The sequence below is a fragment of the Gossypium hirsutum genome, chromosome A08, assembly GCF_007990345.1.
Source record: "Gossypium hirsutum isolate 1008001.06 chromosome A08, Gossypium_hirsutum_v2.1, whole genome shotgun sequence".
NCBI classification, from domain to species: Eukaryota; Viridiplantae; Streptophyta; class Magnoliopsida; order Malvales; family Malvaceae; genus Gossypium; species Gossypium hirsutum.
The window spans coordinates 79,618,693-79,631,372 of NC_053431.1; the positions used below are offsets into that span (position 1 = coordinate 79,618,693).

Consider the following 12,680-nt stretch of genomic DNA (forward strand, 5'->3'; position numbering starts at 1 on the left):
AGAAATAAAAATTTAGGAACAATCGACAACTAACAAAGATATTTTTGTAACATTGATCAAATGTCATCTTCTATATGCGAAATACCTCAAAAGCAGGATTATCATTAAAGTGATCTAGTTTCATGCTAATGGGTAACCATAAATCTAAACTGATCTTTATATTATTTAATGTGATGTGAAGTTTTCATAGTTATCATTAATCGATTGAGCCTTAGACAATTTAGATTTTTTCTGGCTATAACAATATAACATCATGTGTTGTTATTGTATGATGCCCTTTTCTTGAGAGAAATTGTTCTTTAAACCTCAGTGTCGTCAGAAAACTACTAAAAAAATCAACCACAAAATTCAATTATTTTTTAGCCAAAACTATTTTATGTTACTTGTATATGTTGATAAATGATATGGGTAAAAGGCTGAACATTTTACTGGCAAAACCATAGACTTAGGATAGGTTTTGATAGGCGAAGCATTTACCTACGGTTAGTGTAAAAATAGCAGTAGTGATGAAATTAGATACTGTAGTGGTACTGTAGCATGAGATAAAAAGTAAGTAAACACATCGTACCTCACCCCACTGCCAATCCAAATCCACCTTTAGACTAGACCTAATTATGGGTCGGACTACCCAAAGGCTCGCCTAAAAATGGGAGGGTTTGGACAAAAATATATGCCCAAAAAATAGGCTTGGGAAAAAAATGAAACTTGTTTTCTAATGAGGCGAACCTCAAGTAAAATTTTTTTGGCCTGGTCCCTCCCGAATAAAATAATTATTTTTTAATAAAAATTGTCTTACTGTTCCTGGTGTTTTGGTGTTGTTTTTGCTATTCTTACTGTTATTTTTGTTGTTTGGGTGTTGTTTTTTGTACATTTTTTATATTGTTCCACTATTGTTTTTAATATTGTTTCACTGTCGTTTTTAATATTATTTGAATATTGTAGAACTTATATTTTATTGTTAATTTTGCTACTATTTTAGTTGCAACTATATTAGTATAAAGAATTTTTAATGTATTTTCAATTTGTTTGTTGTTTTAATATTTGTTTTTAATGTTTTTAAGTGTATTTGATATATTATATTTTTTAAAATTTGTTTTATATAATAAAATAATCTAAAAAAGTTAATATGGGCTGGGTCGGACTCGGGTTTGGTTTCTATAATTTTGACCAAGCTTGGACAAAATTTTAAGCCCATATTTTGGGCCAAACCAGGCATGGGCCTAGAAAACGAGCCTAAAATTTTGTTGAAGCCCGACCCGACCCACGATCAGCTCTAACTTAGACAGGTCTAAGGTCCCTTGATTTTTAGACTTGAAATATTAAGGGATAAATAAGTAGATTCACAAACTGATTTAGAAATAGATTCATAGAAGGCAATTGATTTAGAAATGAATTAAATGGTGCAAATGTCAAATAGAAAATAGATGAGCTGCCTTAGATGGTGGAATCCTTTGAATTAGAAGGATTACAAGCAATAATGAAATTGCAAGCAATGAATTTGGGACAAATTATTTTTTAACATGTTTTCTTATTGTTCTTCCTAATTGTTGCTTTTCTTTTTTCATTCTGCTGCTTGAGAAACAACTTTTGTAGCGGTAATTGTAAGCAACTGGTTGAGAGAAAATTTTACTTCACATATTTTTTCAGTCAAGATTAATTAGAAATTACAACAGGTCTTTTGTTCTTTTACCTTGAATCTGTAAATGAAACTAGAATCCTTACATAATTTTCAAAACAAGCACTAAGCTAATCAAATAATATTTTTATAGATACTTACAAATCTTTTTTTTTTTGAAATAAATGCTCACTGGTTATATTGAACAAATGCTAATACATCCAAAAAAACAAAACAGAACAAGACCAACCAGCCAAAAAACTACTCATAACAAAACTAGGAAAAGCCCAATAGACTCCAAACCCAGCTCAACACCAAACAAAAGCATGATAACAAAGAATGAAAGAAAACCCACGGAAGAAACAAAACAGCAGGTCCAAAAACAAAAGAAAATTAGCCCAAACATATAACCAATAGAACCGACAAAAGGGAAGCTCTAGTGCCTTCTACTCCAGCTGGAAACCAACCAAAAGAAACCCCTCTTGAAAAACATCAAAACACGTGAGAAACAGGGTCAGAAATTAAATGCCAACAATTAATTACCCACTGGCCGTTTCAAAAACCAACAACTTCATTGATTACACCCTCCTTCCTGAAAGATTTTCCACAGATAGATTCAAAAACATTTTCTTCTTCATCTTCTACCCTCTAACTCCTCAGTTCTCTCATGCTCTCTGTCTTCCTTTGATCCTCAGCCACCAACTCCGCCGTGACAGAAAATACCTGATTTACCAGATAAGTTGACTCTCTCCTTCTTATTCCTTCTGATGCAATGAGATGCGCAACTTTGTTAACATCTCTGTTTCTAAAAAGGAAAACACAAGTCTGGAAACCCAAGCTTAATTTTTTAGAGTCATTTATAAACACAGCAATCTCTGATCTGTCCTCATACTCTACTTGTAGCTTACGTATAACCGTCTGGGAGTCACCCTCGATCTCCACCTCCCGCAAACCAAGATGTAAACCAAGTTGAGTATAATTTCATGATTATTCCAAGTTGTCAAGTTTATAAATGGAATTCATTTAAGAATTTTATTGTACTGGATATGAATTTATAAACTAGTATATTTCCTTGTACTCATTTTGACATCTCCTCATAAAGTGGTTATTTCATAACTAAACTTGCGAAAACAGAAAGGTTCATGATCTGGCTCTTTAGAATATAAGACTAATCATCTTGTTTTATAAGACATGAAAATGAATAATATTTGAAATATACTTATATGCATAAAACTGGTGGGTACGTCCAAAAGAAATAACCCAAAAATTAATTCATCTTAACAAGAGAAAGGTGAAACTTTGAATAACAGAGTTTATCCCATCAAAGAAGTTCCAAAATCCCTGAGCTTACATACAAGCAACTAAAAAGTTAAATCAAACTTCATCAAATTTCCCATTTCCTTATTATCACAATTTGATCATTCTATAATCAAGTTTAGGGTTTTATAAAGTTCCAAAAGCTAAAACAAAAAGGCATGTCCTTTTTCGATTCTAACCCTTCAAACTATACTAAAAACCAAAACTTGAAACAACCTAGATTAGAGACCGTAAACAAAAACCAAAATAATGGATCAAAAAAGTATCTTTGATCAAATATGAGCCCAATATAAAAATATTTCAGATTAGAGGTGAAGCAAAACTAACTTGTAAAATAAACAAGAAAAGAGAGTGAGATACTTAAGAGTAAAACCAGTAAAAGACCAACGAGAAAGCCGAAAACAGAAAAATGTCTTTCCCCTCAATGTCTTGTCGAATCAACTTGTTTTGGGACAATGAGATGCTAAATCACAACACAGGCAAAGAGGTGTTCAATACAGAGATGAACCCTGGGTTGGGGTGGTAATGAAAGGGAAGGGTAAGAGGGTTTAACAAAGTGCTGGGATGTGAAAAGGAGAAAGGTTGAAAAATGTCATACGAAAAAAAAGGGTAAGACATTTTTCTAAAAAAAGGCACCATTTTCCTATGTTTTGGAGAATGTTTTACGATGATAATTCATTTTCCACCAAAAAACCATCAGAAAAGGTTGAAAATATTTTTCATAAAAGTTTTCACAGGTAAACAAAAGGATCCTTAATATATTTGTTTCCTTGTGCTAAATGAAATGTTTTCACCAATTTTACTTAAACAGTCTTTAAAAATTATTTTTACTACGAAAATTTTTGGAAAACCATTGGTTTCAGTGGATAAACGAATTCAAAATGATCTGAAATTTTATATATTATTTCTTGACACTTTGGTATATTGAAAAAAATGTTTTCCAAAAAAAAAAGAAAAAGAAAAAAATTTAAAAAATAAAAAAAAGACAAAAAAGAAAAAAATTAAAAAAATATTTTGTCGGTTGAATTTTGTGCCTAAAATTTCAAGATCGAATATTTATCATATAAAAAGGATCTAGCTTAATTTTCGTGATTTTAGCAGATCGGGAACACCTTGAATATAAAATTCAAGTTGTTTTCTACTGTTTTAGGTTTTCGGGTGGGTAGTTTATATTTTTTGATTCTAGCCTTAGGTTTTCTTTTGTTTTTAGTTTTTCTTATTCTATTATGGATTCTAACAAATTTTTGCTTTTGTGTTAATTGGTATGAAAAGAGTCGCCTCTTCTATCTTCGCGCAACTTACTTCATTTGGTATATTAAATAATAATTATTTAATAAAAAAATTATTTAAAAGCCATCATGAAACTATTGATTTTTTTAAGTAATGGTAAAATTTCCATTAAGTCATTTTCATCAAAATAAAAATAGAATAATTGAACTTTAGTTTCTATACTTTCCCAACTTATTTAGTTTAGTCCCTGAACTCGATATAGAATTTTAAACTTAATCACATGCTTTTACTAATAATTCTCTATGTTTTCATGTCTGACAGTTTCCTCTAAAAATGATCACAATTTCTTATACAACTATTTATTTATAGATTACTTATTTAAGGACTTCTACCATAAATATTTTTTTTTAAAGTAGGGATGTTACCTTGAACTCCATATTGGGTAACTAAGTTTAGTCTTTCAAAGCCCATCATATATTAATATTTAATTATTATTAAAGTTATATAATTAAAAACTGAAAAATACTTTGTTAATATAAAGTATAACCTTATAGCTTAAAGGGCAAATTATATGAAATATAATTTGGCTAAAGGTGCGAATGTTATACAATATAAACACCTAATCTAAAATACATGGTAATTTATATATAAAATTTAAAATTTTAAAAATTCTAAAGGGTGCGACTGTCTATTTGGATCCATCATTGGCCGCCAACAATATACTTATTTGAAGGCAAACATTAATTGTTAAAGATTGCTTGATTTCTTGGAACATACAAGGATGATGCATGCATCAAATGCATAATTAAACACAAACCATTCAATAAATAAGTATTGATTGTAATGATAAAATATATTATACTTATAAGAAGAGATATATATTTGAACTTTAGAAGCGATATTGTTGAGAGGGGTAACCTTGAACCCTAAACATGGTACAAATTGATGAAATTTTTAACAGAAATGATCAATTTGCTCGTTGATCTAACATAAAAGGATTAGTTTGCTCATTTTTAAGTAAAAGAGGCCAAATGCAATATGACTCCTAATATAGGTGCATTCATGGTACTTTTACCGCATATTCTCGTAAATTAAAATAAGGTTAAAAGATCTAGAAAGCCGTAAACATTTTTCAAAAAAATAATTAAAGCCTTTGAATATTAAAATTTTAATTAATTAAATTCTTTGACCGTTAAAGAGTGATGGTTGTTGTTTTTGGGTTATTTTCGCCACGTGTCATTTTAAGTTAGTACTATGTGACGAAAATTGATATTTTATGTTTAAAACCATTTAAAAATTATAAATAGTACAAAAATATTAAAAACAAAACTATTAAAATAACAAAAAAAATATAAAAAGAAATATAAATTACAATAAAAATAAAAATATTGTAAAAAATGAAATATATTTAAAAGCTATAGAAAATTATTAAAATTTCTATAAAATATAAAAAATATTATAAAAAGCATAAAATTATAAAACAAATTAAAAATATATGAAAATTATAAAGCTTATATTTTTTCATTTGCATACTAACCATTGTTAACAATACAACACCGATTAAAAATTATATAAAAAATTATTTGATTCCTTAAGCTATCTATTGTGTTAATCTTACACAGACCTCCCCAATGCTTGCACCCCTTTGTCCATCATCGATGACAGGAGAGTCGTTTTGAGATGCAAACTAAGGAGCGAAATGGATGGGGAAGGAACCAATGCTATATACCAAATTGTAGGAATTTTATTATACAATTTTTTTGTAATTTTCTATAAAGTTTTGGGTTAATCCATTATTTGAGGTTTGAACTTGGTAAGTGTTACCACATAGGAACTTAAATTTTTTTGGTCCAAGTTAGTCCTTCAACTAATCAATTGATCTTGCATTGGGACTTGAATTTTTTTTTGTTCAAATTAATCCCTAATATTTCCTTGAAAAAAGTTGGATAAAAAAAGTTTAGGTTACAACATGGGAGCAATTGTCAAGTTCAAGGGCTATCTTGGACCAAAACAAAGTTTAAGCCCCAATATGGGAGCAGTTGTCAAATTCATGGATTAACTTAGTTAAAAAAAAGTTTAAATCTTGTGAGAGCCATTACTAAATTCAAACCTAAAAAATAAATTAACCCTAATTTTTTAAACTTCTATATTTTTTAATAATTTTTCATTTTCTATTTTTTTTATAAATATTTGTAAATTTTATCTATTTTATAATTTTTTAATAAATTTAAATAAAAATTAAATTTCCTTCAAAAATAAACTAAAAATTGCAGCTGTGTAAGAGTTGAGGGTTAATTTAACAGTTGTTTTTGGGGTAACTGCTAACTCTTTAGCCTTGAAATAATAAAAAGAAAAGAACCATAAACAAATCTAAACCTTTGATCCAAAACGTGTGTGTTTCTAAAGCTAAGGAGAGAAAAGATTTAGAAGTAGGAGCCATTAGCCTTTATACGTATAATGGAGGAGTAAGAGACAGATATAGATTATAGCGACATCGTTCTCTGGGAATTCTTAAATAGCACCAAGCAAGTCGGGTTTCTGTGATCTAACATTATCCAAACTCATTGCTCATTGCTTCAACCTCAGAACACAACAAAATCCAAGTACAGAATCCACTAACAAACCACGAAAATATAGAAAAATGTGTTGTATATTTTATTGATCAAAAAAACCAAAAAAAAAAAGGGCACTAAATCCATTTTGATGGATACAATTACAAGTGCCTGCAATATCTCACTCAAGCTGCTTGCAGAGAATTCATTTTTGATAATCAGTGATGTATCTTAAGTGAAGGAAAGTTCGAAAAAAGAAGAACGTTTCTTTTATGGTTTGAAAGGAGCAAAAACTACCACTGAATTGTGTCCACCGAATCCAAATGAATTGGAGATAGCTGCAGAGATATCAAGAAACATAAATTATTTACAAAAAATACAATGGCTTATACCAATAACATTGACCTCTTCGATCCTTATTGAAATAACATCAACTTTTAGTTGGAGAATAAGAGTACGTACCAACATTGACTTCATGCTGTTTCTTCACATTGGGAACAGTATCGATTGTCACTTCAGGCTCCAAGTTCTGCATAGAAGAGAAGATACAAGAACATCAAATCATTTGCAAACCAAGGGTTCTTTTTGCAAAATGTTGGGTGAAATATTTACATCTTGGTTAATGGTAGGATGCAGCCAGCCAGTTGTAATTGCTTTTACGGTTGCTATGGCCTCCAATCCTCCAGCAGCTCCAAGTCCATGTCCAATCATTGACTGAAATGAGAAACAGAAAAAATTGCTTTAGTCCTTAGCCATTTTCCATAGCATCAAATATAATGGTTTGTAATTTTTGTTTGTCACCTTTGTCCCATTCATCTTTATCTCAGAGGTGTTCTTGAAGACCATTTTTATTGCATTAACCTCAGCCAAATCTCCTGCCAACGTGGATGTCGCATGAGCATTTACATAGTTCACCTGCAGATCAATGGTTCAACAATGTATAAATTGTTCAAGTTTCTTTTCATAGTCAAAAGTCAAAGTGTTGTTCTTGCCTCTTCAGGGGAAACTCCAGCATCTTCTAAACTTTTGCTTATGCATGATGAAACTCCAAGCCCATCTGAACGGGGATCAGTCATATGATGAGCATCGCAAGTCACAGCACCCCCCAAGTATTCTGCAATGATGTTAGCCCCTCTTTGCATAGCATGATCCAAGCTCTCCATAACCTGCATGCAAAGGGGGGAAAAGGTTTTATGCAAGTATGAATACTATGAATTGATTCACAAATGACACAGAGATACAAACTTATTATGAATGATTACCAGTACACCACAGCCTTCTCCCATGACGAAACCATCACGGTCCTTGTCCCAAGGTCTGGAAGCCCTCTTGGGTTCATCATTTCGTTGAGACAATGCCCGGCAAGCTATAAACCCGCCGATCCCAGTCGGCATGACAGCAGCCTCGGTCCCACCAGCTACCATGATGTCAGCTTCACCTCTCCTGATGTGATTGGCAGCTGCATAAAAGCAGTAATTTGCAGTTGCACAAGCAGTTGAAATGGAATAGTTAGGTCCCATTAAGCCAGTATCTATAGCTAGTAATGCTGATCCCATGTTGGTGATGGAGTAAGGGATAAAAAATGGAGTGATCTTCTTGTATCCCTTTTGAATCAGAGCTTCCACTCCATTGCTGAAAGCTGTTAGCCCTCCCATGCCTGTGCCCACCAGCACCCCAATCCTTGTTTTGTCCAGCTATGGCGCATAACAACCAAAAGGGTTTTTTCAGTTATCGTCAACATGCAAAAGTAGTCACTTCAAAACACACACACACAAAAAGGATTTTGAAAGACTTACTTTCTCAAGGGCTTCAGAACCAAGGTTGGCTTCATCCAGGGCCCTTCGTCCAGCAACTAAGCAATACCTCCAGCAATCATCGAGACGACGATCATTCTTCCCGTCGATGTACCCTTTAGATGAAAAATCACGGATTTGACCAGCGAATCGGACTGAATAATTTGTAGCATCAAACTTGTCAATTTGTGTGATACCACTCTCTCCCTCAAGAAGTTTGTTATAGAAGTTATCAATGTCACTGCCAAAAACTGACACTAGACCCATTCCTGTTATAACTATTCTTTTCTTAGGATCTGTTTCTCTTTTCGGAGCAGAGACCGTTGGCGATGCCATGGCCCTGATTGTTCTGCATTTTGGACCTGATTGATCCAAGATACAAGTTAGCTACAAGAGACGTCGGTTGTGTCTAAGAATGAAATTGAAGTGAACAACTAAAAACCGAGACTCAATGATATTCACACTAATTATGATTATCCCATGATCACATGCCAATAGAACACAAAGACCTTAAGCCAAATACCTGAACAAGAAAGTTTAGGGGTCCGAGATGAAGGCAAGTGCATGGTGTCCACAGCTTTGAGCCCATTGTACTGAGCCAGAGAAGCTCCATTGCTACCTGCTTCTCTGTCTCTAAGCAGCAACCTTGAAGAACAAGAACCAGATAGAACAATGCCTGCCATAGCTTATTCACTTCTTGCTCCTCCTGTTTCTCTTAATCACAGGTGCTGTGATTTGACGGATATATTAGAAAGAAAAAAGAAAAAAATACAAAAAAGAAGGGTGATGAGATAGAGAAAGGACTTTTGGGGGTGTCAATCGAAGGGGAAAAAAAGAGTTAAAAACAAAGAAGGGGCTTGGTTTTGCTTTGTCAAATATTTTTCATGGATTGTAGAATCCGTCACTAAGCTTTTCATTTTAGGACATGAAACAAAAAACATGGCGATAGGAACAAAGAAGAAACACGATATGTTGGGTTCATATTGTTTTCGCCGCTCAACTACCCAAATCAACCACTTCAATCGTAGTTTTTGTTCATCAAATTGCTATCCGTTGCTTCGGCTGATTTTTCGTTGTTTGCTTAGTGTTTCCAATTTTGGTTAAATATGTATAGTCCCTATAGTTTTGATTTCTTTAGATGTCGTCCTTGTAGTTTATTTGTTCTAAATTGATCCCGATCACTTTCAATCTTTTGGCAACTTTTTTCTCTTTACTTCATTTAAAAATTAGGTCTAATCACAAATTTATCCCTCGAAATTCACCATTTTTGTCAATTTAAACACTACTAATCCTTACTTTACTTGGCCCTCAACATTTTTAATTTTTTTTAATCAAAATGGATTAATTCCGTTCAATTTAATAAAATTGTTAGAAATTAGACGACGGCCCCACGTGGAGGTCTATCTATATTTAACTAATCTAAATTTTTTAAAAATTATTAAAAAAATTAAATTATAAAGAAAAAAATATTAATAACTCCTCAAATTAATATAGTACATAAAAATTGGTATTGCTTAATTAAGTTCTGTCGGCAAAAATGATGGTGTGAATTTTTATATTGTACCTATCATTATTTGACCATTACGTGGCGATGCCACACCATTTGGTTAAAATAAGTAAATCACATTAAAAGATTAAAGAAAACTAAACCAAAATCTTCAAATGAGTAAACTTTGATTGAAAAGTACATTAAAAAAAGATTGCTTTCGGTTGTTGGTAAAGGTTTAAGGGTTTGCTTTCTTTGTCTTTTTCTTTTTTCTTTTCAATCCATTTATTTTAAAGTCCCCCTTTTAAAAAAAAAAAATTTAGGGTGTACTGTACTAATTCTCATATAATTATTAATAATTTCTTTTACTCATTTATAAAAAGTTATAAAATAATCACTTAATTATTAAAATTTGTCTTTGCTAACAGTGACAGCTTTTAAAATTGGTACGATAACAATTTTAGCATTCAACATTTATATGTTATGTCAATTTAGTATTGATTCTAAAAAATACAAGTCTCAACATTTACACATTATGTAATATGATATCTTTTGCAATTTTACTTTTCTTGTGACCCTTTTTTTCTAAAAAGTTAAAAAAACAAAGTTATCATGTGAATTTGATTGAAAATATACAAAAAAAAAAAAATGGAAACTCATAAAAATTCAAGATAATGAATTTTCATATTTTCTCATTCTTTTAAAATTAACCTTTAATGTCATAAAAAAAATAGAAAGAGATTAAATTACACAATGTTCAAAATGTTAAGGTTAATTATTTTAGAATCAGGAGTAAATTGACATAATTTATAAATATTGATGGTTAAAATTATTTTTATGTCAATTTAAAAAGTTATCATCGTTAGCCAATTGGTAATCAAATATAAAATTAAATAGTTAGGTAACCATTTTAGAACTTTTTGATATTTAAGTGATAAAAAATATTAATAATTGAATAATTATTAATGTAGTTTACGTCATTTTATGCATTTTATTTTTTAATCAAATAATGCAGCATAGGCAAATGCTAACGTCTAGTGCCATATAATAGCCAAATAATGACATGTAAAATATAAAACCTCATGTTTTTATTTTCAAATAGAGTTCACAAAGAAAATGTTATCTAAAGGATTAAAAATGAGCAATGTAAAATGTAGAGGGACCAAATTTTATGTATTTTTACTTTTTTTTTTATTTTTTAAAATTTGAATACTTTTTTAATGTTCTCATAATTTTTAAATTTTTTTTATAGATTTTACGATCCTTAATTTTTTATTTTTTAAATTTTTTATTGGCTTATCGTATAACAAGGGCGAAGCCAGAAAATTTTTGGGAGTAAAATTAAATTGTATGTTTTTACTCTAGTAAAAATATAATTTTACCATTTTAATAGATAGCTTGTATATTCTTATCATTTTTAGAGTGTCAAAGTTCAATTTTACCATTACTAATTTAAAATTTTATAAATTATAAAATGGCTTAAATAAAAAAAATTGATTTTAAGGGGAGGCGGGACCCTTGCTAGCTCGCTGACTTCGCCTTGTCATATAAAAAAAAATAATGGTGCATCAATTATAAAATATATGTGAACAATAAGCGAGTTACCACGTGAACGTTGAAGTAATTTTTAACGGTCTTGTTAAACTAGAAACATTCCACTTTACTAAAAATGAAGATTAAAAAGAGTAAAGACTAAATTGACAAATTATAAAGTTTAAAGGTTAATTTGTGACTATGCTTAATTTTAGCAGAATTAATGAAGGGTAAACAATTAATGTCACTTTTATTTACTTTAAGTTACATATTAGTCACTTATGTTTGAAATGTTACGTTTTAGTCACTTATGTTAACGTGTTGTAACATTTGTAACATTGAGCCGTTAATTACCATTAACGGTGTAAGTTAAGCTGACGTGACACATTAAATAATCATTTCAAAAAAAATGTCAAATTATACAATTGATCCCCACATTTTTTCGTTTTGAGCAATTTAATTTTCTTTTTTTATTTTCTTTGAACTTTATTTTTTTCTTTAATTTCCATTCTCTTCTGCTTCTTCTGTTTTCCTCCATTCTCCATATCTTTTAACGTAGTTTTTTTTATATTTTTTATTTGTTAAAACATTTTTATGTTTATGAAAAAAGAAAAGGTGAAAGTTGAAACCAAAATAAAACTTGATTCGCATATTCTCACCCCATAATTAAAAACCCTCATCGTCCATCATCGCTTCAATGAACCAATTTGGATATCTCAATGACCTAGTCTACAAGCTTGCCTCACTCAAAGACTTCACTAGTCGTGACTTATGGCAGTCCACCCTCAACAAAGTTTCTCGAGCCTGTTCCCTTAACCTCCTAACCAACCCCCATGACCACCTTATTTATCTTACCTACAACATTCTCGTCCTCTCGAAACTATGTTGTTTCACGAATTCTTTAAACGAACTCTACACTCTCAATGACTAAAACGACCACCATATGAAACTTACCCTCAGTTTTACCCAAACTAGTTTGTTTCCATGCTTCTTTTCTCTCTTCAGTTCACCCATACTCGGCTTCTAGTCAAGCTTACTTGGGAATATCAAAAAGGGTTTAGATCAATTTCATTGTTTACTTAATTTTATTTGTCAAAAAATAAAAAAAAATGAAAGGAATAATTTACGCGATTCAGTAAAAGTTTGGAAATGGA

At 30.9% G+C, this 12,680-nt stretch overlaps 1 protein-coding gene and 1 long non-coding RNA gene across 2 annotated transcripts; one reads left to right on the plus strand and one right to left on the minus strand.

The window, feature by feature from the left end:
- The first annotated feature begins 1,795 nt into the window (after nucleotides 1-1,795).
- LOC107946913 (uncharacterized) lies at nucleotides 1,796-6,060 on the plus strand. The gene is made up of 2 exons (XR_001697027.2): nucleotides 1,796-2,583; nucleotides 5,785-6,060. It is a non-coding gene; the product is annotated as an uncharacterized lncRNA (long non-coding RNA).
- A 734-nt stretch (nucleotides 6,061-6,794) lies between these two features.
- Nucleotides 6,795-9,585, minus strand: LOC107946916 (3-oxoacyl-[acyl-carrier-protein] synthase I, chloroplastic). The gene is made up of 8 exons (XM_016881420.2): nucleotides 9,031-9,585; nucleotides 8,511-8,869; nucleotides 7,977-8,408; nucleotides 7,707-7,880; nucleotides 7,516-7,629; nucleotides 7,327-7,428; nucleotides 7,177-7,243; nucleotides 6,795-7,052 (listed from the first exon to the last, which is right to left on the minus strand). The coding sequence occupies exons 1-8, from the start codon at nucleotides 9,188-9,190 to the stop codon at nucleotides 6,985-6,987; spliced, it is 1,476 nt and encodes a 491-aa protein (XP_016736909.2). The 5' UTR covers nucleotides 9,191-9,585; the 3' UTR covers nucleotides 6,795-6,984.
- Nucleotides 9,586-12,680: the final 3,095 nt, after the last annotated feature.